This window comes from Tyto alba, unplaced genomic scaffold, assembly GCF_018691265.1.
Source record: "Tyto alba isolate M040663 unplaced genomic scaffold, T.alba_DEE_v4.0 Super-Scaffold_6, whole genome shotgun sequence".
NCBI classification, from domain to species: Eukaryota; Metazoa; Chordata; class Aves; order Strigiformes; family Tytonidae; genus Tyto; species Tyto alba.
In genome coordinates this window covers 42,236,850-42,262,412 of record NW_024881327.1, presented here as the reverse complement: position 1 = coordinate 42,262,412, position 25,563 = coordinate 42,236,850, and the positions used below count along the sequence as shown (strand labels likewise).

General features: G+C 44.6%; 1 protein-coding gene across 4 annotated transcripts in view; it reads left to right on the top strand.

Moving 5' to 3' along the window:
• The window catches only part of CRMP1 (collapsin response mediator protein 1), a 51,923-nt gene that overhangs the window by 1,943 nt on the left and 24,417 nt on the right, over window positions 1-25,563 (top strand). Inside the window, exons 1-5 of one of the 4 annotated variants that reach the window (XM_032984422.2) lie at window positions 1,159-1,216; window positions 1,802-1,828; window positions 15,869-15,957; window positions 21,268-21,452; window positions 23,006-23,170. In XM_032984422.2, the coding sequence (XP_032840313.2) occupies window positions 1,205-1,216; window positions 1,802-1,828; window positions 15,869-15,957; window positions 21,268-21,452; window positions 23,006-23,170 (478 nt within the window). In that variant the 5' untranslated portion in view covers window positions 1,159-1,204. Of the gene's footprint in view, window positions 1-1,158; window positions 1,217-1,449; window positions 1,829-15,868; window positions 15,958-21,267; window positions 21,453-23,005; window positions 23,171-25,563 lie in introns of those variants that run through there. The other 3 variants (XM_032984423.2, XM_032984424.2, XM_042807896.1) reach the window with 3 other exon arrangements.

The following is a 25,563-nucleotide window of genomic DNA, read 5'->3' as shown; positions in this document are numbered from 1 at the left end:
CACAGGCTAAACCGAGAGTTTCCACTCTTTGCTCCCCCTCTTCAATTGGAGCATGAATGGGGCGCTGGTCTTCTCTGGTCAGGGGGCTGGGTGCAGGTGCTGCATGACCTCCCATGCAGCCCAGTGGGTCCCTGCTGTGGTGGGACACTGGAGCGAGCAGGCAGGGCTTGGTGGGACATTGCACCTGCAATAGTGCTGCTTCACTGCAACAACCTCAGGGTTGCCTTAAGTGGCTGCCAGCTGCAGTGCAGTCTCCTCCTTCCCAGCTCACCTGAACCCCTGTGTCTTTTCCATCAGGATGCTGGGGCAGTGAGAGGGCACAGCACACCCTGAACATCCCCCATCTTCTGGGACATCCCTGATGCCTCCTTCCCCCCCCCATCTTCCCTGCTTCCTAGTTCAGCCTGGGACTCAGGGTAGTGAGCACGTTGCACGCCACCTCCTGGGACCTCAGTGTGCTTCCAAAGTTGGCTCTGGATTGGATTTGGGTGAGGAGGAGGTTGTGGGTAAAGTAGGCAATATTTGGTCACTGGCTTAGGAAAGTGCACTGTAAGCAGCAGCTGTGTGCCTGACCCCTGTGCAGCAGCAGCTGGATCTTTTTGCAAGCTTGGAATGGTGATTTCAGGGGAGATGCGTCAGGGATGTGACCTGGGTGGGAAATGTCTTGTATCTGTGTGTGCGTTGCAGGAGTGTGTGCGCTAAGAGCCCCTGGCTGCTTGTTGTGGGAGATTAACTTGGGCGCAGCTTTGCAGTGGCTTTTACCCTTTCTGCAGTTGAACACGGAGCCTTAGTGAAGCACTGTGGCTGGAGGGAGGCACTGTGTGAGTCAGAAAAGACAGAAAGGTTTCAATTAGCCACTTTTCCTCTCCAGTGGCTGCTGGTAGAGCATCTACCTGGCCTGGCCTGGCTGTGCTGGGCTGTGCCAGCCCCCACACCTTTCCTGGGTGGAGCAGGGAGTGCCACTGGGACAGCAACAAGGAGGGTAGAGACAAGGGCTGTTGGGGCCAGAGCCATTGGTGGGACAGAGCTGGCAGTGCCATCTGGGTCAGTGTCATCGGGGACAGAGCAGGGCAGTGCCATACGGGCAGAGCAGTGCCATCGTGGGGACAGAGCAGGGCAGTGCCGTGGGGACTGAGCAGGGCAGTGTCATCGTGGGGATAGAAACAGGCAGTGCCATGGGGACGGAGCAGGCAACGCCATTGCCATGTGCTGCGCGGTAGGACCCGCTGCCGGGGGTTAGCACACCCCCCTCGCCCCCCGGCCCCCCACCCTGCGGAAGCCCACGCGTGGGACTCCGCCGGTGACCTCAGCGTGTGAGCGGGGCGGTGGCGGAGCTGGGGGGGGCGGCGTTTCCCAGCGCCGGTGCGGGAGGGAGGGCGGGAGGCTCCGGCTGGATTGATGGGCTGGGAAGGGGGGCCGAGGGGGTAGGGGTGGGGGACAGGAGGGAAGGAAACGCTTCCTGGGTTGAGCTGAGCGAATCCTGCTCCGACCTGCAGCCAGGAGGGCGCTGCTGCCGCCGGGAGAGGCAGCGCTCGCCGACCCCCCCGGGAGCCGCGTCCCTGTTTTATTGCAGCCGGAAAAAAAAGGTGCCGGGTTTGCCTGGCTCCCCTTCCCCTGGGCGAGGAAACTTTGCCTCCATTACACAGCTCCGCCGGGTCGCCCCCGCCCCGCCCCATCACCCGACTAGGCTCTGAATTACTATTCCTCTTATTCCCACTGATATTTTTCCGTCGGGCTCGGCTCGCTCCTCGGGGTGTGTGGCGTGCGCCTGGCGCTAGCGAGAGCCGACATGTCTTACCAGGGCAAGAAGAGCATCCCCCACATAACGGTAAGCGGATCCCGGCACGCAGCGAGCCGCTGCCCTCGCTCCTTTGTTAGCGGGGCGGGGAAGGGCGTGAGGCGGGAGCGCAGCGGCCGCGCAGTGTTCCGCGGATGGCGGCGGGGAGCCCGCCGGGCTGCGGGGCCGCGGCCGAAGCTGCCCGGGGCTGGGTGGGTGCGGGCGCCTGTGCCCTCTCCGGAGCTCCAGGCTGGGAGTGATTTGATTTTATTTTACGTTTTTATTCGATTTTTATATTTTCTTTTATTACCCATATATATATATATTCCTCCCCCCCCCCCCCCCCCCCCCCTCTCCCTTCGCACAGCCGGGGCTCAGCGCTGTGTGCTCTCTCGCCAGCCCGGGGCCGTCGGCGGTGGGGCGGGGCGGGGAGGGGGGTGCCGAGGGCCGGCGGGGGGCTCGCCCCGGCGTTGGCGGGGCCGGGGGTCGTGGCCGTGGGGCGGCGGGGCCGCCCTCCCGAGGAGCAGGGCCCGGGGAGGCTCGGCCCGCCGGGCGAGGCAGAACAAAAGAGGGAGGGGACGATCCGCAGCACAACGTGCCGCCGCCCCCCGGCAGCGGGCAAGGGCAGCGCAGCCCTCCGGCGGGGGCAAGCGCCGGTGGGCCCGGGTGGGCTGGGGGTGCCGAGAGATGGGAGGTGGGGAAACGGGGGGGGGGGGGGGGGGGGAACGGGGAAAATCAAAGAGCGCCATGATGCCAGCGCCAACACCTCTGCGCGCTATTAATACATCAGACATGGTGGGGATCAGAAGTCGAAGAGTTAATCATCACCGTCCTCTTCCTATCTGTGCCTGTCTCCCGCTAGATGCATTTATCCCCGAGCAGGACTACAATGGAGCACGCTTTCCATGCCAGAAAGAAAGGATCTGGGTCCTTTGGTTCACTATATTGTTTCCCATAGACATACCGTATCAAAAGGGGCTGGGGATAAAGAATAGGCAGAGCTGGTGGGGAGGGGAGTTTCGGGGGAAATCTCCCCCAGAGTTTGGTCATGCAGAGGTTTTCCCCGACACCAGTGTCTGTCTCCAGGCTGGTGTCTGCTCTCCTCTCGGGGGGCTGGATCAGTGGGTGAGGGGGCCACCGCTGCTGTGGCACCTGGGGCCAGTGGGTGGGGAAGCAGTGGTGAGTGGGGAAGCGGGGTGAACTCCAAGAGGCTTGGGGTGCTGGAGCTCTTGCGGGAAAAGTGTCACCGCGGGGGCGCAGGGCAAGTTTCAGTAGCTGAAGAGAGGGCTGGCTGGTGGGTGTGGCAGCTTCCTGAGCAAACCTGATGGATAAAGGCATTATTTGAGCCAGTTGTTATAAGGCTTGCAAGCACCTTGAGGTTTTCTCGATACTCAAAAAAAAAAAAAAAAAATTCTTTAGCCAAAATACTTGGTCAGGAAGGGAACAGCCTCCTTCCAAAAGTGGAATTTTATGATACTTAAGTGCTACATTTATACAGTTTTCCGCTATCAACAGGCAGCAGTGCCTGGTGGCCCAGGCTGAGCCTGGCTGTTGCAGTGGTTCTGTGGGTGGGGGTTCCTCTTGCCTCAGTCCTCAGTGCGTCCTGTGACTTGCAGTTCCTCGGGGTACCTCTGGATTGGGGGGGGCCCTGGCTGCCCTCTGGGTGCGTGTCAGGTGCCATGTGCCTGGCTTGACCTTCCTTTGCACCTGGAGTGTAACAGGTTCCCGCCCATAGCTGGTTGTTTGCTCTCTGATTTGGAGTAAAAGAAGAAACTGGAAGAATTGCAAGTGTTTGCCTTGGAATCAACAGTTTGTTTTAAAATCTTCGTTTCTCACAAATTGCCTTCCCTGTGCTGGTGAGGGGATTTCTGGGAAAAAGAAAGCCCAAACCTCAGCCTGTTCTCTTTGAAATGGAATGTGTTGAAGCTTCTATAAATAAATATTCATTAACGCTAGCGAGTTTTGTGACCAAATCAAAGGCATAAATTAACATTAGTGAAGTTGGCAGACATCAGACTTGGGCTGCCTGTTTTTATTTTGATGTTCTACACTTCTGGCCCTTCTTCTCCAGTAAAAGCAAATCAGACATTCTGTGTTATACCTTGTACGTGCTGCACATCCCACTGGATTTGTCTGCATGTATCTTCTGAAAAGCCCATTCCAATATGCTAAATTAGATATTTCATCCTGGCACTAAGGAAATACATTGGAGCTTCAAGTCTTCTGGGTTCTGAGGAAATGTGATAGCTCTGTAAAGTTACACAATGACAACAGCAATGATGAAATCATATAAAAATGTAATTTGTTACTGTGCTTAATATTTCACCCTCCACGTGCACTCCTGCTTTTTGGAGCTACACCAGCTCCTGGATTCATTGGAATAGGGAGAAACTAATTTTTGACAGTGGATTTTCCCATACCAAGCCTGTGTTCCTTGCATGGGGCCAGGAGCTGCCCTGAGCACACCAGGAGAACAGCACCCCAGCCTCTTGCCACAGCATCCAGCCACAGGCACTGCCTGCGGTCAGTACCTGGCCAAAACTTCCCTCTGGGGTCAAGTCTGCAGCATCAGGAGCTTTGTGAAGGAAGAGGCAGAGGCTGGTTTCAGCTCTGATTGGCGTGAGAGCACATACCACTCTTGGGAAGACAACCCTGTGGTGTCCTTTTGTGGGTTACTCCCCTTGGTGCACGTGGGTGTATCTGCCTCCTTATGCTTTGTCTGACCATGCTTCGCCTCCTGACTCCTTCAGACTATTTGTGCCTGACTGATACCCCCTCCATCTCTTTCCCCCAAAGCAGCTTTATTCCAGCCTTCCCTTCTCTCCTTTCTCCTGGAAGTGTCTAGGACACTAGATATACTGTGTTGCAGACAGGCCCTCTTTGGCACCAAGCATCTCCCTGCTCTCATTTACCAAATCTGCACCTGCTTTTTAAAAAAATAATTTCAGCCATCTTTTTCTTTCATTTCATCCCCTGAAAATTCATGCTTCTTACAGTTTATTCTGTTTGTGACTTTCTTGCTGCCCTTTATGCATCCCACACAGCATCCAGACTTGCTGTTGTTAGCTGAGCACCAGTACTACTCCAGTGTAAGGTGCCATTCAGATGTGAGTCAGACTGGAGAAACTGGGTCCCTGTCGCTGTAACTGTTGTGGGAAGGACCTCTGTATTTGAAGCACCAGACCAGTCTCTGGGTGATGTAACATAGAGATGCACTGGACCAGTAAGTGTAAGCACTTACTCTTACTGGGACGTAAGGTCACACCCTCTGCAATGTGTTGAAGTCCTTGGGGGGTCTCTCACTCCCTCAGTTCAGGAGTATTAGCTGGGGATGGAGCGGGGTGTGCATAGTGTAATGGTGGTCAAGAATGCATCTGCAGGATCATATTTCTCAGGCTGTGTAGTAGTCAGCCACCACACCCATTGCTGAGGTGTTTTACTGCATGAGGTGCCAATCTCTTGTGCATTGGTTGTGCAGGCATGCTGTCATGCAGACTAGATTTTCCAGGATACATCCCCCTGCCCATTGCCTTTAACATTGGTTATACTCCTCTTGTGCAGCATAGGGATGATGACACTGAAAGATCTGTTACAAGTTATTTTGGCTTGTGTGTTTTTGTAGTGCTCGGCACTTTTCAAGCAAAGCCTCAGCCCAGATGAACTCAAAATTGCAGTATATACAGAGCACAATTTAAAAAAGCATGTGGCATGTAAAATGTCTGTTAGAGGACTTGTTTGTTCCAGTAGCGATTGCAACCACTAAAACATAATCAGCGTGAGCTCAGTGAAGAGGAGGTGTGAAGACAACTCTACTGAGCAAAGGGAGAATAGCTAGTCACCAAAGCAAATGCGAGGAGGAACATGGGAGAGGCAAATGGTGAGCAAATCTCTTAGAAAAGGGAATAATATTCCTGGGAATGGTCCAAGGGTTGGCATATGAATGGGGGAAGGAGCCGCTGGTCCTGATCTGTCAGACTAAGGCATAGGGAGACAGAGAGCTCAAAAATGTGGTGTTACAGAGGAAGGATCTCACTACTGGGCTTAGCAAGTAAAGAGGAGAGCTGGCACAAGATGAAAAAAAGAAGCAGATGCAAAAAAATGAAAAGAGGCTGGAGAAATTCAGAGGAGTGGGCACAGAGAATAATTTTAGTTGTAGCCTTTTGAATTGATTGATGTGAAGAGAGCTGAGAAATAAGTAGGCTTCAGTTGAAGGTGGCAGAATACTTTGAAAGAATAAAAAATGCATTTTTCTGGACTTCTCCTGCATGAGACTGATATCGAGCTAAATATTGAGGGTCAAGACAGAAACTTTCAGTTTAGCCTGAGCAAAGTGCCAGGGGAACGTGAGGTGTTCTGGTGTGAGACAACAGCAGTGCAAGAGCTGCCAGCAGTTAGCCAACTCACTTTGGACACCAGACAGGACGTGTCCTACAGATGCAAGGTGTGGTGAGTACCTGGAGTGGGGAACCAAGGTCCTCGTCTAGATTTGGATCTATTCTGTATCTCCTCTGGCCGTTCCCACCCACCTTTGTTTAACAATATAAAGCTACACACAGATTGGTGTGTGATGTGCCAAAAGTGTTTGAAAAGCCTGCTGAGTGCTGGACATGGGAACAATGTCTCACATTATTATTCTGCTATTGGTGCAAGATTTGGATGGATTCAAACAGCACTTTTTGTCCTGCTTTAAAACACCAAGGCCTGGGACTTCTGGATCCCCTCTTACTCTTGAATATTTGCTTAATACTAAAAGTTGTATTTTTCCATCTGTAGCTGTTTAGTAGACTTGGCCCCTCTCAGTTTACCTGTCTGCCAATGAACGTTTGTGAATTCACACTGCATATTGCACTGGGCTTGGACTTGACAGCTCTGGAGATGCTTAAGATGCTTCCAGTCACCATTTCTATGATTCTGTGATAAGTCTTTACCTTTTTCTACAGGAGAAAAAGTGGCCATAGTGTTTAAGCCATTTCCATCCGATGTCTTAAATTACACTGAGAGTAGGTCATTCTGGGGAGATTTCTTTGGAGATTGAAACCTTTGGCAGGGGAACAGAAAAAAGTGTTTGGGGCAGTGATTCCTTTAACTGCCACAGTAAGTTTGTCAGTCAGTGCCTGCATCAGAGTTTTCAGCGTCACAGCTGGTGCCACCATGGGAAGCTGAGCTGCATTTTGCTGGAAGCTGGGCAGGTTTGGAAAGGGGACAGTGGCTGTCTGGGAAGACAAATGATTCGGTGAAGTGGTTGTTCAGCGAGTCTGAATTTCTTTATTACAGGTGCTGAGACCAACCCCTGCCAATGAACCATTTTCCTGACAAGAGGTCAGGGTCTGTTTTCTGCTTTGCTGCCATTTCTTTCATAAACAAGTTTATACATGTGGTAAAAGGGAGAAGCTTCATTTTCCTTTATGGGATCCAGGAGAGCCCACTGGCTTATGAAACACTTGGACACTGTGAGAGTTAGTTGGGATGAATTTCCTGCTGCTTTTGTATGCATGAGAGAGATGGAGCAGAGATGAGTGACAAAATAATTTGCAGGTTTTTAATCTTGGTACATGTAAAGATGATGGCATTGTCCCTTGAGACAGAGAGACTTTGGGGTTACTTTTGCTTGTCACTTGATGCACTTGTCACAAGACAAAGGTTCGATCTGTAGCGCATGTCCTGGTGAGGTTTAAAGCCTCAGCTCCTGCTTAGGTGAATAATAAATGTCACTGAATAATAAATGTCCCCTGTGACTTCAGTAAAGTCTACAGTCAGTGTAAAATCTCCTGAGTAGAATAGTGAGAACCCAAGTAAAACTAACCACCTTTGCCTACCTTGCATGTGGCTGGCTAAAGGAGTAATACAGTGCTCAGAGCTAAGAAACGGTGGAAGGGTTGTTCATGAAACAGTGCTGATACCATGTGAGGTGAGGCAGCAAGCATCGCAACTTGCTGTGACTTGCAGGAAAAGTAGATATGTGATGCAACACAACAGCAGAAAGTGTCTGAGTGCAAACAGTATGCATCTATATCCACTGGATTTAGTCAATCATGAATTATCATTGCTAACATCATATTAAAGGGCATTTTCTACTATTCTGTTTGGCTTGCATCCACCTCCTCTGTCAGAGAAGGGATTCCTTTATCATTTTAGCTGGATTTTGATCATGACTGGTGCCAAGGCTGATGTGTCCCGGTAACCTGATGCAGGTTTCTGACTAGAACTTAGATAAAATACATCTTCAGTTCAGTGGCACACAGCAGCCCGCCATGCTGTAAATTGCTGTTATTTTTTCCCAAGTTTAACTTTTCCTATGAATGGCTCGCTGAGATTTCAAGATCAGCTCTAATTGACATAACCTGGGTGTAACCCAAGAGATGGCTATAATAACACACAATGCAATGGGTTCAACCCTCCAGCCCATAGTTGGGTGAAACCCTTGCTGATGCCAATGAATATTGTCATCAATATGATGTTTGTTGTGCTTCCCTTCTAAAAGGAAAGCAAAGATGACATTTACAGTGAAGAAATCCCCATGGAGTTAGTAGCTGTGGGAGTAGCCCTTTTAGACTGTGTGATTAAGGAGTGAAATTGCTAGCTGAATAGAAGGTCAGGTCTCCAAAGGGGAAACAAAAGAACATCAGATCTTTTAAATGAATAAAGATGAATGAATATATTGGCTACAGACCAAGATACAGCATTACTACTATCAACATAATCCTTCCTAAATTAATTGCCATATACTGTTAAGAGAAGGACCTTAAAAGTAGGATTCTCCATTAGTGGCCTATCAGAAATAATGCCTCAAGGATACAGTCTTTTACAAGCAATTCCCTGAGTTGATTCAGGGATCACCTTAGCTAAAAATGACTTCCTGTAGAGGGTAACCTAGACATGAAATTCAAAAGGAAGGATAGGGCTGATTAAAAGCAGATCTTCTATAAGCAGACAGTACTTCATAAAATCCTATTTACAGGTCTTTGATCCTTATGAAAGGATTTTAACCAAACATTCCTCTTGGGAAGGATGTCTTTCTTCCTTTGCCATTAAGTTTAAAAATGTTCCTTATTTGTAAGTACTTTGTTAAAAGCAAGATATTTAATGGTATGATATCACAACTGTGTCTGAATCTGACCAGCTGTGGCAATAGACAACCAAATATATCCACACACACAAAAATAGTTAAATATCATGTATATGATGGGAAATAACTGCAAGAAGGAAAGCACAGAAGCACAGCGGAGCTCCAAATGTCTGTCTCCATTGTCTGCCAGTGGGACTTTTGCCTTTGAGAAACTGCTTCTTGTGGAGATTTCAATAATCAAGAATCCGAACTTCAGCCTGTGGCTTTTGAACCTTCCCTCTAAATTGCCGTCATTTCTAACTCTCACTGGTGTTTTAAAACCTTAGCAACAAAGGATTCTGCCTCTCAAATGCTAAAAAATTAAAGATGAATGTCTTGGTTGCAAGTGTGATAACGTAGCCTAATGCCTTCTTATGTCTATTGCATTTAATCTGATGTCTTCTAAACCACATACATTTATAGGCAGAGGACTGGAAACACAGGTGGATTCGGACTTTAAACTGGTTTCAATTGGCTATTTAGCATAAAATCTGTAGTCATCTTCAGGGCCATTGACTAATCTGGATTTTAGAGAATACAGCCATTGTTGCTCTGGAGATGTAAGGACAATGGTATATTCTAGTAAGTCTTTATAATTGTGCAAAGGTTGAAATCATTGTTGAGTGTTTCCTTCTCCTTTAGGCCTGGAAAATCTGGGACCAAGAGTGTTGCAAAGACTTTTTCAGTTGGCAGTGACTGCAATGCAGCAATCATTAAAGTCCAAATACAAGAATGAAGCAACACTTAGACCCATATGTTTGGGTATATATATATGAAATTCATTGTAGTTAAATTGTAAAGCAAACTGTAAATAGTTAAAAAGACACAAATTACTTGATTTAGAGATGAAGATATAAAAGACATTCCCTTTGTACAAGAAGCAAGAATGTAATAGCATATATCAGAATTGCAGTCTGGACAGATGCTGCTATTTGATGAAAACACACTGTTCTTGGAATCTCTTTGAATCTTTTTGTATGGTTAGAATACATAGTGGCATATTCATTCTTTCTTTTGTTTTTTAAATTCCATCTTGCATGATAGAGGTGTGGTTTTCTTTGAAAGGTGCCTGCAGGTGCAGTACCATGGGTATCGACACTGAAGAGAAGTGTGTGGTTTGCTATAACTTGTTCTACCATTGTATTTTCACATACTGCACCAATTTGAGATAATATTTATTTAGTAAATCTTATGTCAGAAGATGGATGTTTCTATTACTATGTTTTTCAGTAATTCCAGGAGCAGATTAAGAGCTGCATGTGTAAAAAATGTATTTAAATTTTGTTGTGTGTAATATTTGTAAATACCTCTAGCTCTGAGAGGAGTAGGTGAATGAGAAAAAGGCTAATTTTAAATTTCTTTGCAATTGTTCCTGCTCTAACATTTGAATCTAGCATTTGGTCGCATTTACAAATAGCCCAGAGTTGAGTGATTTACTGACAAAAGGAATTTGACTTCATTTGTAATTGCACAGAGCCTGCTGCAGATTTCAGGACCGCAGCAGGGCTCAGTCTCATCATCTGGCAGGTTGATACAGATGCTGCTTGTCTCTGCTGGCCTTGTACTGTTGGGAGTGTATGAAAATATGAACACGCTTCACAAGAGCTGAGCCAAGATGATTTTAAAAACTCAGCAAGACAGGCTATTTGTACAAATTGTGCCAGTCACCAGCTAAGGGGTGTTTTGTGTTGCTCTTAATGTATTGCAAACAATAGTTGGAAGGGAGTGAAAGCCACCGCCTTGTGCCTGAGCAGCTGGCCCCTCCTCCTGCAGCAAGCGATGCTGAGTTCGAGGCATCTTCTGCAGCCATGAAAATTGCTGTCATGTCGCAGACTAAGCTCTGTGGCTTTACTGCCAGATTAAGCAGGAGAAGCTAGACCATGATTTGCAAAAAATCACTAGGAAAGCAGTGCACAGGGTTTGAAGGTGAAGAGCTGTGAGTAATAGGAATGGCTGTATTATACTCAGCAGTGAGCTGAGCCGGGAGGTGCCTGAGCACTTGTAAAATGGAGCTGCAGGGAGGCAGAAGATAAGCATCCTTGTTGTGCTGATGCTGTGTCATTGTCAGGCACAAAACCCGGAAGCAAACAGTGTTGCATTGATGTGGTCGCATCATTGCAGCAGCAATGGTTGGAGGAGAAACACCTCAGCTCCCACAGCCCGCAGTGAACGATGAGCAATGGTGTGGGTTTACAGGGGAGTTTTCTGCACCTCCCATGTCAATGAGAGCAGTCGTTTCTTTCGCCTTGGATCTTGGCACTAAATGAATTGCTCAGTTTATATGTTCCATTTAATATCCCCTCCCTGTTTTGTTGTGTTCCCACTGCCTGTCCTTGGCAGGCTGGAGGGAGGAGAGGGTCTCAGCAGCTTCCTTTGGCTTGCACTGGGAAGAGCTTGGTTGGCAGCGTCTTGTGCCAGGCAATGCACTGAAAACTTGGTATGGAGCCCTTGGGGCTCATCAAGCAGGGCACTAGTGACTGAGACATCTGCTAGCTGAATAGAAAGGTGACAGCCACCCTATAAAGGCTTACACTATTGTCACCTCCTGTGCTGAGTAGTATTGTCACCTCCTGAGCTCGTTGTTGTTTATATTGTGAGAGCACCCAAAGGTCACCTGAGTGGCTGGGGGTACATCTGACAGCTAGGCAAAGAAAGTGTTCTGCCTGGAGGGGTTTACAGCTGGGAAGGGGCAATATGGGGGGAGTGCTGTTTGATTAATTCATGAGCTTCAGGTCACTCCTCCCTCTACCCCCCAGCTTTCGCCAGGGTGCTGCAGAGTGTGCCTGTCCTCCCAACTGGAACATTGTCCAGGCAGAAAAGGACTTTGGTCCTTAGTTTTTCTGGACATTTGGCACTTGGTAAGAAAACTGCAAGCAGACTGCCTGACATCAGGACCCTGGTAAATAATAAACGGCTCCTGACCATGCACAGCCACGCTGCGTGCCCGAGGAGGATAACCTACTTCACAGACCCTGTGTGTGCCTAGATTTCTGTCCAGGATTTCACTGCAGCAAGTACCAGTGACCTAAAACAGTGCAGGAGAGGCCAGGCATCATTGGTGGCTGTGGTAGTGGTGCAGGGTGGCAGCGTCCCTTTGCCTTCAGGCCAGGGCTGTGTCCATCTCTGAACCCTTTGCTTAGGCTGTGGGATTTGTATGAAAGTTTATTTCATGAAGAATATAGCAAATTGCTTGTCAATGTTAACCTATGCCTCCCTGCCAGTCAGTTATGTTTGTGTAATTTTTTTCCAGCGTGCTGATGGAAATACATCTATATGGTTAGGTGCACACAGGCATTTGGTACCGCTGCTTTGGCTAAGGTCAAGTCAGCCCTGGTCCAGAGCAGGGTTTAGGAGGCAGTGCCTGTTTGCTTGGGCACAGCATGCTGCTGGGGTGTCCACACAGCACTGAAACCCACCGTGGGTTGCCTGTGCCTATGAGCACCATCTGTGTAAAGGTACCCTGCTCTGCTTGTGCTCCTGCCTTGCAGCGATCTGTAACGTGTCCTACAGACATGCTGACAGCTCGAGCTGGTTGGGAAAGGTTCCAACAAAACCCTTTTTCTTCCAAATTTACTGATTTGATGGAATGGAAATGTGTGTCAGAGATGTTTCCACATCTCTCTGCTCCGGATGGGAGCTGGGTGAGGCTCCACGGCACCCTCCCCGGTGGCTTGGCAGACTACCTGGGGAGCATTGGGGAGCATCAAGATTTGCACGTTTTTGTCAGCCTCGTCTCCCATCGCTTCATCTTCCTGGCTGGGGGGCAACTTTAGCCACAGGCCAGCTCAGGTGCAGGACCTGCTCCCTTTTGCAACAATTTTGAACGGTTTGTATCTTCTTCTGAGCGGGAAGGTGTAATGAATTAGAACACTGAAAGTCTCCATAAAGTGCAGGGGTTTTCTTCACTAGAATTTCTTAGACTCTCCAAAATTCTGATGAAGATGAGACCTTGTAGCTAAACATTCAGTAATCCTTTATAAACTGTAAGTGAATCTTAATTTAATTGATGACTCACATAATTGAGTGCTTTCTTGAAGCTGCACTCGTATCCTTTTTAGGTTCAGATTATTCTAATACCTAGTTTTGCCACATATATGTATATTTATATATAAAACCGTACAAAATCCTTACATCTACAGTTATTTTTCTGTGGTTGTACTTCTGCTTTACTTATTTTACTGGCCTGTTACATTTGTTTCTATTTATTATGCATTATTCTCCTGTTTTAAAAGAAATAAAACATAGAACATCTTGATGAGCATGTAGTTTTTTTGACTCATCAGCAATGACAGATGCAGTGCTCTGGTAATGTTCCTTGCCCATATCAATAAGCTCTTGCCTCTTATAATTGGACAGTATTAATGTTTAGGAAGGGAATTGAATGAGCTTAAAAAGAGCTCACAAGATGGTGGTCTCTGCAGGTCAGCAGGCAGCATAGTAAATCATCACGGAGAGGAGATGCAACTGCCAACAAAATAACTTCTTACCATTCAGGCTTCTGATTCCTAAGCCCTACAATTACAAGTGACAGTTGCGAGGCTGGAGAGAAAACAGGGAGCCTGTTCTGGCAAATTCCAGACCAAGAACTTGCATTCGTCTCCATCCTTTAACGAGAGGGCACCAACATCTGAGGCAGGTCCTGGGGACATACTGCACTGTAGTTCTGTGCCGTGGTTCCCCCCTCCAAGGTCATCTTGCTGCTGCAGCATGTGGAGAAAAGCCTGAAACCTTCTGTGTATGTACTCTTTTGTCACAGACTGCATTTAAAAATTCTTTTTTCCCCTTTATTCTCCCCTTAAAATGTATGTTTCTCCCTTTTTGCTTTTCTAGAATGATACAGAGAGCTAAGGATGCTTTGAACCTGCAAAATACTCAAATACAAGCTGAGAAGTAAAGGATACATACAACTAAGAAGTTACATTGAAGAAAGATTGTTGCAACACCCTTGAGTCTGATTTAGTACTTTTTAATCTACAAACTTTTAGATCTGTATCGTTGTCCTGGTTTTATAGATGAGGAAACATATCAGCTTGTTTAATTGTTTTCTAAACTGGGAACCTGGGACATGCATGGTTTATATGTGTGAGTTGACATGTAATTGAACCATGAATTGAGTCTACAGTGAGGAGTATAAAACGTGGACAAAATGGGGATTCTGAGTTACTGTTTAATGATCCAAGGAAATAATTTACAGTAAATGGTTTTTTTATATATGAATAGGAAAAGAATGTTCTGACTGCTTTAGAGGTTTTCAGCATTCACAGTCACTTGGGAAAAGGGTTTCCAAAAACATTATGTCCTTGTTGTGGTTTAACCCCAGTTGACAACTAAGCACCACACAGCTGTTCGCTCACTCCCCCTGCAGTGGGATGGAGGGAGAGAATTGGAAGGGTAAAAATGAGAAAACTTGTGGATTGAGATGAAAACAGTTTAATGGTTTAAATAAAAAAAAAAAAAAAAATAGTAATAAATTGTAATGAAAAAGAAAATAACAAAGAAAGAGAAATAAAACCCAAGAAAGACAAGTGATGCAAATGAAAACAATTGCTCACCACCAACCTATCGATGCTCAGCCAGTCTCCCAGCAGTGGCCCCCTGGCCAACCTCTTCCCCAGTTTTATTGCTGAGCATGACATCACATGGTATGTAATATCCCTTTGGCCAGTTGGGGTCAGCTGTTCCAGCTGTGTCCCCTCCCACCTTCTTGTGCACCCCCAGCCTTTTCCATGGCAGGGAGGAAGCAGAAAAGACCCTGACTCTGTGTAAGCTTTGCTTAGCAGTAACAAAAACATCCCCGTGTTATCAACACTGTTTTCAGCACAAATCCAAAACATATCTACCATGAAGAAAAATAACTATTCCAGACAAAATCAGCACAGTACTGAAGTTACAGACTTTCCCTGTCTCTGGGTGGGTGGTAGAGTGCTGGTGTTTCCAGTATGTCTTCTTCAATGAGGAAGTTCAAATACTGGTTGTCAGGAATATGCAGTGGTGAAATTTGCTTTCTGTAAAATTTGATTTCTGTAAAATGTATTTTTGGAGAACAGTGTATCCATTTGAATAGAGAAAAATGGAAACAGATGATTGTTGTGAACAGAGCCCCAGCAGACTTAGTATTTGGACTTCATGGGAAAAAATGTTTGCTTTCTGGCACTGCACGAAATACCAGGAGGGAGTAGCTCTCTCTGCTGTTTGTATGATATTTCAGGTAAACTGAACTTTGGAGGCTGTACTCTGATCCTCTTTCATGGGGTGAGTGAGATACGGCATGGGGAACCTCAGTACAGAGTGCCCCCAACTAATCAACAGCCTTTGACCTGCAGGAATCACAAATCAGACAGCAATCCATTCTTCATGCCCACTAGAAACTTGATTTTCTGCTGTTGGTCTGTAACACAGTATGGGAGGCACAAGTGGTGGGCCGTGTCCCTTGGTCACCTTGGTGGGGCTGTGGAGTTGACCCTGCTGAGCTGATGCTGCGTAAAGGATCTTCCCTGGGCAGGAATTTCTGCATTACAGAGCTCAGCAGCCTCTCCTGACCTTGTCCCTTCGCATTTCTAACTATGTTATTCTTCCAGGTGTGCCCAGAGTCCCAGGTGAGCTCAGCTTGGCCATTGCAGTGTTGGGCAGTTTATTCTGGTGGCTTCTCTTCCTTTTTTGGCCTTTGTACAGTAAAGTGGTGGTAAAAAGGGGTGTAGCAGGATTTCAAGTGTTTCCATGTGCAATGGGTTCCACTTTGAGGAAGAAAGACTGTGATGATCATGAGTCCTCATGCCCCAAAATTCAGAAATAAGCACTCAGTGAAACTGTAGTTTTCTTCTCCACTGTCTGTGTGCCCACCTGAACCTATGGTATAGGCCTTTATATAGTGTAACTGCTTTGGTATTAATGCTTCTCTATAATATAAACCTATTTGGTATCATCTATACGTTATTGTATTTATTTATTTCAACAAACCTACATTTATTCCTTTTCTTTTCCCCCAGAGTGACCGACTACTCATTAAAGGTGGAAGAATTATCAATGATGACCACTCCTTCTATGCAGACATATACCTTGAAGATGGACTTATAAAGTTGGTTTTTAAAAATACTGAACTTCTTTTTGCATGCCTGTTACTATAGACCCGATTCTGATCTGAAATCTTGCAGTCAGCATCTTGATTACCTCTAAATGTGGGGCCATAGTAGAAGAGTGTTTAATTATTAAATTCTGCCATTTTATCTTTACTAAGATTAGATAAGTAAAACACCTCTTTACTGTAAGTTGAAGGTATTTGCTTTTCCAACAGCTCAGTCTTAGTTTCTTCCAAAATGGTTGAGGCAAGTAGACTCTTTAAACATGAGAAGTGATGGTAAGGACAATGGATATTTTTTGAGTCCGTGTACGACAGAAGGCTCATTACGGCTTTTTTCCCCACATGTAAGCGGGACAAATGCAGCCATGCTACAAGGATTGTACGAGACAGAACTACACCCTGTGTTGCACACTGCTAGTGGGGACCTATTCCTCAGTCGCCCTGTTGGTTAATGCTGAGGCATGGCATGTTCTGTTGGCCAGTATTGTGGTGCATTGTTCATATGTCCCTTTTCTTGCTTAGAAAAGGTATGTGATCTTAAATCTTCACACAGTTAGAAAGAAAATTCTACTTTTTTATCAGGATATAAAATACAGGAACTGGGAAAGCATTCCTTAGGTGAACACTATGAAATACATGTTACCGATAGCCTGGGAAACAGTAACAGAGATGTGTATTCATGCAGCACCTACCTTGACTTAGTGGAGATCGGAGTCTCTAGTTTTGCAAAGTTAGGCGGTATGTACAAGCACTCTGATGTACACAAGGATCACAGCCTTTTTCTTGACTGCTAAACCTTTTCACTAGTGACCTAACAAGCTTGGTCTCCAGAGGCTACAATTTAACGCACAGAAACGTAGTTACTGTTATCTGGTAAATAATTCATTACCTACTTGTTTTCAGAGCTCCTTTTCATGAGAAGATATCATCAGTTTAAAAGTCCAATTCTTTATATATCTGTGGCTACTTACATTATTAATGATTCGGGTTATTATAACAGAAAAAAATCTGAACGCTTTTATCTATGGACTGTGTGGTTTTCTTTTTAATACTTCACTCTGCCTCTCCAGTTATACTGTTACTTGCATTGCAGAAGTGGCAAAAGGAGCATATTGTTTTAAGTGAAGAGGGCACAAAATTTTTAACACGTATCTTTTTTTTAATAGCAACAATCAACCCAGTTGTGCTGTTGCTGATAGGTATTCTACTTGAGCTTTTCTATTCTTCTGTTTGTTCAGGTGCAGGTTTCCTAGTAACACTTAGAAGCATCAGAACTGATTGAACAACTAAGTGCATGAGATGCTGAGAGTCTGAAAGTGTTCTGAATTTCTGGCCTTGATTCCAAAAATGCAGTGATACTCAGCAGACAGGTTAGCAATGCCAAGCTTTCAGCTGCCTTGTTAAGTGCATAGACTTCCTCTGAAATCCATGCGTGGATACATATCTCCAGAAAGTATCTCAACTGCCCAAGATAGCTAGGGTTAATAATGAGTAGACAGGCAAGATCTTAATTTTAAAATGCATTTATCTTTGCCCAAGGAGGCAAGTTTACTATTCAACACCCTGAGTCGTGCCTGCTTTCCTGGATTTAGATGACCTGAGATTTTTTCTTTGTAAACTGTGCAAGAAGTCTTGCTCTGGAAAAGCAGCTAATTTGTGAGGGCAGCCTGCTGTGAGTTGGGCTTGGGTCCTAACAGTGTTCAGATGATAAATTCTGCAGTCTAGGAAAGCACTATATTTTCTGGGATTGGTCTCTTAATTTTTTCAGCTGGAGCTGCCCATTGTGTCTGAATATTTAACATTGTTGTTAAATGTTGCTCTAGATCCTTTGGAGCAGGACCTTGAATCTCAGGCATCCATGTTTCAGTTGATGCCTTAACTTTCCAGCTGCAGATCCTGCTGACAATACGGAATTCTTTCCACAGAGTGGAGCAGATACCAAACCACTCAGCCCAGAATGGGCAATAGTGTCCTGGTTTTGCTAGGATAAAGAAGATCTGGGTTAATTTTCTTATTCTGCAGTAGAAACTGATAGGAAAATAGAGGTTTGGGTTTCTCGTGCAGACTAATGAAGTCAATAGGGTCTTTTAACCCTTATGTCCTTGCAGATTGTCCTGCAGGGGGGAATGTAGATATAACCTTCACTGTGTTTGAAGATTAGCTACAGTTTGGAGGATGGTAGATGCTTTTTCCTACCTGGCAATGCTCAAACTGGCTCCCTAGGTACAAGGGACCAATGGTGCACGTGGCTTTTTCTTAGCTGAAACTTAAGCCCTGCACACTCAGATGGCAGCTGAGAGGCAGTTTTCCGGTATATAAATAGTAATTTAGATATTTAGTAATTTAAATTGCCATTGGCATGTAAATAATATATTTTGCCTATATCTATCCTGTCTCTGTTATCCACATGAGGAAATGAACCCTGGTCTCTGTGCCAAGCGGCAGGTCATGGGTCTGGTGCTTGCTGTCTTCTGCTCCCTCCCTGTCAAGTGGTTGGGTCCCTCTGGGCTGGAGGGGACTATCAAGTGTGCAGGGTGGGTGACTGAGGACAGGGTCTCCAGAGCTGGGCAGGCAGCGAGCCAAGTTAGAGAGAGCCTCAGATGCCTAAGAGAGATGCAGCCTTGATAATGACAGACATAACTTCACAGAGTTCTGGGGGAGGTTTTCATCTTTCTCAGGTTAAACTTATGAAGAGTGGAAGCCTGCTGTTTCCATTGTGCTTTAATCAGCTTGTGTATGACAGAATTTACCAGCTCATTCAAATGAAAATGGTAGACAGCATCAACTTTCTGTCAGTCTGAGTTTTCTAGTTGCTGGTGCATTAGAAAACCAGCTTAATCATTTATACAGTGTGTAGAATACAGTTATCTGTTCTATTGTATTTTTTCACTCACAAGTAACTGAACCTCATTCCTATTAACATATACTTTGCATTAATGGGTGAGCAATTCACGAATCCTGTCACATTATCTCTTACTCTATAAAAAATAACCTTGAATGCCAGTGAACATCAGCCTTCTCCCAGCCTTAGTCTTGATGCCAAGGCAAGAGACAAGACAGACTCCTGACAGGTAATAGTGTTGCATCATACACAAAGGCCATTTGGTTCCATGTCGCTTCAGCATGGATGACTTCACCCATTGCTAAATAAGCTGTTACTCAATGTACACTCATAATGAGCCATGAGTCATCAAAAAACTTCAGTACATACTTAGCACTCTTCCACTTCGTCAGGGTATGTCTTCTTGGATAGGAAACTGGTAGATAATGATTGTGGAAGAAAACAAAAATGGAATTGCTTTTATATTTTTATGTAGGTTTTCTTTAATGTTATTTTCAGGTGTGATAGTCCTTGGAGTGCAATTCCACCTTAAACATGTTTAAAGGAGATTGATCATAGTAATTTTTGTTTTTCCAGTTCAGTTTTTTATCTACACAAACGCCATACAAAGGTTGAGGATTGTTCTTATTAAAATCTTGAGAGTGGATTCAACTAACGAAAATTAGTGCAACACCATTATTATACGTGGGAGTATCTAACTTTATACAAGTGTTCAGCCTGCTCATGGACTGCAGTGCCTTACGGTATGCCTTTGTGAGACAGATTTTAAGAGCAGAAGAGCATCTTGCAACTTGTTAGTGCAATTGGATGTGCTGGGCTGCTGCTGGCTTTTGCATACATATCAATTCCCTGTTTGCCATGGCATCATTAGCGCTCCTCACAGCTGTAAACAGGTCATGACATGCTCCCGGTGCTATAAGTGTTGATGAATATTAGATGCCAGACATGGAGCTGTACGGCTTCAAGCCATGATATTTTCAGCTCTCACGAGTAAGCCTTTTTGGATTTGCTCAGCGCTGAGTTGCTGAGCCCCCAGCTTGGGCTGCTGGCGGGGAGTTTGCTAACCGAATGGCTGTGCTTCCCTCCAGCCAAAACCCAGAGCACCAGGGGAGCCAAGCTGCTGGAGGTGACATTTTTGCATAGCATATGAAACAAATTCTTGACCTCTTGGGGCTATTTATTAACTTTGGCAGTTTGGCCAAATTCCAATGTGAATAATTATCCCTGTTTTTTTCACTGGTTTTAATTAACAGTTATATTCATTTTTGGTTCTAGCTTGTTATGATTGGCTGTTAATCAGTCGCTGTGTTTTGCTCTGTAGGTGGGAGTTGCATTTAAATATGGGAGAAACAGATTCAGCAGCTCAGATGTCTGGTGTATTTATTTAGTTGTGGATAAATGTTATTTTATCCCAGACAAAAGGAAATTAAGACAAGGACTCTGTGTCTGTAATACAAGATAAACTAAGTAAACTTAAACTACCTTATAGTTATCTCTAAGCCCAAATATATTATGATGTAACAGTGCAGAGACATGGCTTCCACACAGACCCATACCTTTTCCTATTTGGCACCATACAAAGTAGACAATAAAAATGTAATATGGCTTTAAAAGTTAAAGTTTAATTTACTTATAGTTGTGTCCATGAACACTAGAAATAATTTAATGGTAAGTATATGGAGTTTGCTTGATATCAGCATGGGGGACAGCTTAATATTTTTAATAGTGAAAAAAAAATATCCTGTTGTGAAGAACTGAAGGTGAAAAGATGGCAACAGTTTATTAACTTTTTTTTTATACACAGTTATGCAGAATGTTTCACTAAGTTTTAACTGTAAGAGGAGGATGAAGATTATATGACATGTTAGATTAGATATGTGATAGATTTATCTATATGATAGATTTAATATGTGTTGGGTCTCTTAAATACGTATTTCTGCATCTTAGGATATTTATGTTCCTTTTCAGGGATAAATTTGCATTGCTTGATTACAAAATAATTATAACTCCTTTTTGATGTGCCTTGTGCTTATGCCATATATTTACAATTCCAGCTTGCTGTCATATTTGATCTATGTTTTTCTGTTTTCATTTAAGAGCTTAATATACAAAACCGGAGACCCCAAGAGAACATTAGCTGTACATATTTGTAATTGTATAAAGATAGGAATCATGTAAAAAAATACTCAGATTTTGATGCTGGTGCTTTACAGCTTCTTTATTGGCCACTAGAGCAATGCAAAGCAACTCGAGCACACGGCCCAGCTGGGCAGGCTTGCGGATGCTTTGTTCTGCCAGTGCTGTGTGGAGCGGCCAGAGTGGGTGCCTGATCTTCACCTTCCCTCTGGGGTCCCAGTTCTTTCTGTATGGCCCCTAGATTCCTCTCCCCTACATGCCTCAAAGAGCTTCTGTCCCCTCTACTTCTTTGTTTAAGTGAAATAATACTGGCTTTCCTTGCTGCCTAGGCAAATAGGAGAGAATCTGATCGTTCCTGGAGGAGTCAAGACCATAGAGGCTAATGGGCGCATGGTTATTCCTGGGGGAATAGATGTCAACACTTACTTACAAAAGCCCTACCAAGGAATGACTGCTGTTGATGACTTCTATCAAGGCACAAAAGCAGCGCTAGCAGGAGGCACCACCATGATCAGTGAGTACCAGCAGTACTAGCCCTTCCCACTCCAGGCTGAAGCTTGTGTAGTGCATGTGGGGACAGCTACAGGAGGCTTCATACCAGTTTTCTGAGATCTTCTGCAATGAATCTTCAAATTTTTGGGCACTGTGGTGGAGATCCATTCATCACTGTCACCCAGGGCTGGCCTGAAAATGAACCTACCCTCAGGAAGAAACAGTGGCATGGAGAGTTGTCTCTTGGTTTTCCCTCTGAAATACAAAACAGGCACTGGGGATAATATACCTATTCTTGGGATTTTTGAAAAACAGTGTAGGGAGTGCTGTAAATATATGGCAGAGAAAATCTGATAAAGATCTGCTGCTCCCACCTACTGACATTTCAGGGGCTTTGGAAATAACAAGATGCTTATTTATGAGCTTGGATTTGGCACCAGTAATTGAGGAAGTCCTTACCAGAGGTGCCATGGAGAAACACCTTTCTTAGTGGAAGGGAGAAGTGTTTCTAGTTGTTAAAGACCCCTCTGTCTATCAGATGGCAGGACAAGATTTAGCTCCTTCCTACTATCAGTGGCCTGGCCCTTGGTTAGACTTTGTGAAGCAGTTGTTCAGGTGACAAAAATTCTCTTAGCTTTCTTGTGCAGATGAGCTGCCCAGTGGGGTTTTACTCCTACTGAATTGGCTTGTGGCTTTTTTGTTCTGAGTGGTGTTATCTATTACCTATGTTCAGCAGCAAATATCAGCTGAAAGGATCTCTGGCAATAAGCACAAAATGCACTGCTGTTCAATACTCCTAATATTTTTTTTCAGTGTATTTTCTTCAGTTGAGGCTTCCTGTGCAGCATTAGGTTTGCAAATGCCACTAGTAAGCCCATCTGGCTTTGTTTCCATACTTAGTTTTGACCTAGCTCTGCAAACATAAGTATATATGTGTAAGTAGTCATGTCAGTAAACAATGTGGGATCCTCAGATGTGGAAAGCTGCAGTGAAAGAGACAGTGAAAATGCATAGTTGCAATGCACTTGATCTGCCATATAGTGTGGCTGAGTGTTTGTGCTCTACATCATCTCTGTTCAGACTTTTGGCTGTTATCCCAATTCTGGCTGCTGAGAAAGTATTTGACATCTCCACTGATATATTATTGGTAAGGCAGGGTGGGCCAGTTCAGTGACTACGAGGCACTGGTTAATAATAATGCTCACTGTGAAATACATAGAAACGGACACATCAGGCAATAAATGCAGGTAAATCCAGAACTTGTGGTCTCTTACAGAACAGTAAAGGGAAAACCAAATGTTCCCTAAACTGTGAGACGTTTGGGTCTCCCACTGTGTGTGTCTATTGATGCTGCACCAAGCAGGTTGCCAGATTCAAGTTAGTATAGACCATCCACGAAGTCCGCTGTACCTGAGACAGCAGGATCTGGCTAACATCCCAAAGTTACAGTCTGCACACAAACTGCCTCCAAGGCTGCTGTTCTGGCTGAGATTCTGGCAGGCTACTTACTCACAGGCACTGAGGAAATCTGGACACGGTGCTGTCTGGGTAACAGACACTGAATCTCTTTTTCAGTTGACCACGTGTTTCCAGAACCTGGCTCGAGTTTACTGACCTCCTTTGAGAAGTGGCATGAGGCAGCTGACACCAAATCCTGTTGTGATTACTCTCTCCATGTGGACATCACCAGCTGGTATGATGGGATTCGGGAAGAGCTGGAAATACTGGTGCAAGACAAAGGTTAGTGAGTGAAAATTAATAGCCTTTTTTTTGTTTGTTTTATTGAAATATCATATGGAGGTGAAATTTTGAAGTATTTTAATGAATGCATCATCCAGAACAGAAATGTACAGGCACTGGTCATGCTGCCCAAGGTTCTGCACTACCCTGAACTTTTGTATTCACTTGCTGCTGTGTAAAATGGACCTAAACCTGTGCAATAGTACTAGTCAGCAGAAAGGCCAGTGGAGGGAGGAGGTGTACCCCAGGATAGGCATGGAAAATTAAGATGTGTATATGTTGTCAGATACAAATGCATCACTTTATGCTTGCTTGTACACATGGAAATAGGCTCAGACATTGCATACTTAGGGTTTTTTTAAGGTAAAACGCAGAGATCAGCACTTAGGGTAGTTAGCCCAGTCACCTTAGATCCTCTATTTCATGAATGGAGAGAATGAGACATTTAAAGGCAACAGTTCAGATTTTTAGCTAGGCCGGAATCTGCCCATTTAGTTGCCTCCAATTAAGCCCAAGTGAGAAGCGCACATGTGTCTGCGAAATGGTCATCACAAGCTACTGCTTATTTCTCAGAAAAGATTTAGGATCATTCACTTGTGGGACTATATTTTTTTTATAAAATATGCCTATATTTTTAAAAAAGGTTCAAGTTATTAGAAAAAATTGATGCTAAACTTAGGTACCTAATATTGAAAAAATGTCCTGATTTTATCAAGTGCTTGGTCTCCAGTGGCTTTCCCTGAAGTTGCTAAAAGACGCTTTGTTTCAGGACGTACAAAAACCAGGTCACTTATTTAGGAATCTAAGACACGTATGGGCTTGATTCAGTTCAATTAACAGATCTGCTGTCATGTGAGATGCTGTAGGTTACCCTATCTGGACTCCATCTAACACTCCAGAATTGCATAGATAAAACCTCTCATAAATCCTTTTCCATACATGCCAGCTCAGTGTGGCAGTTTCACATACGGAGGGTATCTTGGTGGCACCAGATATGTATGTGTGGGCAATTGAATCTAGCCTTCAGAAAATAATAATTTTGATCTAGTTTCTTAAAATTCTGCCTAACAGCATGGATTTTTTTGTCCAGAAACATTTTTTTTTTAACATTTTTCACTTGATACTTTCCTTGAAAATGCATGGATATTAATTAGGAAATATTTTCTGAAAGGATATTTAGTTACCGTGGGTAAATCAGAATGAACCCTGTGTTGGGTAATCTAAGTAACGTGTACGCAGCATCCTTTGTAAGGTGTAGTGCTAGTGATGACTTAGATTTGAAAAATTCTCTTTATGTAGAAATGTACTATCAAAGTAGAAAACCAAAGCAAAATCCTGTTTTTGAGTGAGTGGTTGTTCACTGAGATACTATAGAGGTGCAGTCACACAGGGGAATTTATCCTGTATTGCAGCATGCTAGCAATATATGTGCTGTATAACCAGATTTTAGGCAACAAAACCCTTCAATCAGCAAGATTACACGTAATTTAGAGAAGCTGCAGCTGGTCTTACATAGGTCTTTGTAACATAGACGATTTTTACAAGGTGATGACATCTGTCAACACTGATGGTGCCAAATCTGTGCTGTTTCCCTGCTATCAGCATTAACACTGATATGCTGCTGTGCATTAGCTGACTGTACTCTCAGACAAGTATACTGTGCCTTGTTTCAAAGGTTAGATACTATTTTCCAGAGCTCCCCGATCACAGATGGCTCAGCACTCCCAGATTTGCCTGAGGGCTTACATTAAAAGCCTGGTGCAGACAGTTAGGGTAATAGTTTTCTCCAACTATCGAAATGAGAGTTTTCAGTATAAATCTGACCTGTCTTTTAGTCTTCAGGGGAAGCAGAAATCTGTTCATCAGTTCCCGAACCAGGAGGTGTGATGAGGCCCTTGGTGGCCTCTTTGGTGGTGACAGCATTTGGAGGTCACCTTTGTTCTCAGGGACGCTGTGGTATGTTTCAGGCAGTCAATGTGAATTATTCTCAGGTGTTAGGAGGCACAAGGTAAGGGCAAGTGTGAAAGCACAAGCACAATAGGAAATATTTCAGTGTGGCAAGGGCATTCAAATTAATGGATAATATCTGCTGATAATTGGAAACATTTGAGCCTGCTGGTGCAAATAGACTTGATGTCAATGAAGTGACACTGGTTTTCATCAGCTGGGAATCTGGATTGAATTTGTTTTCAGCTGATTGTCTGATGGGTGAGTTAGCTGAGTAACAGGGCTCAGCTAATCACATTTCAGTGCTGCATGTGCCTAGTACAATCTTGGCAAGAATAATGGGAGCTCACAGAGCTGCTGTTGAGGTGCCTTGTCATGAGGTATAATTGAATAATTAATCAATTTTAAATCAATACAAAGCTAATTTAAGGAGAGACAGGCTTTGT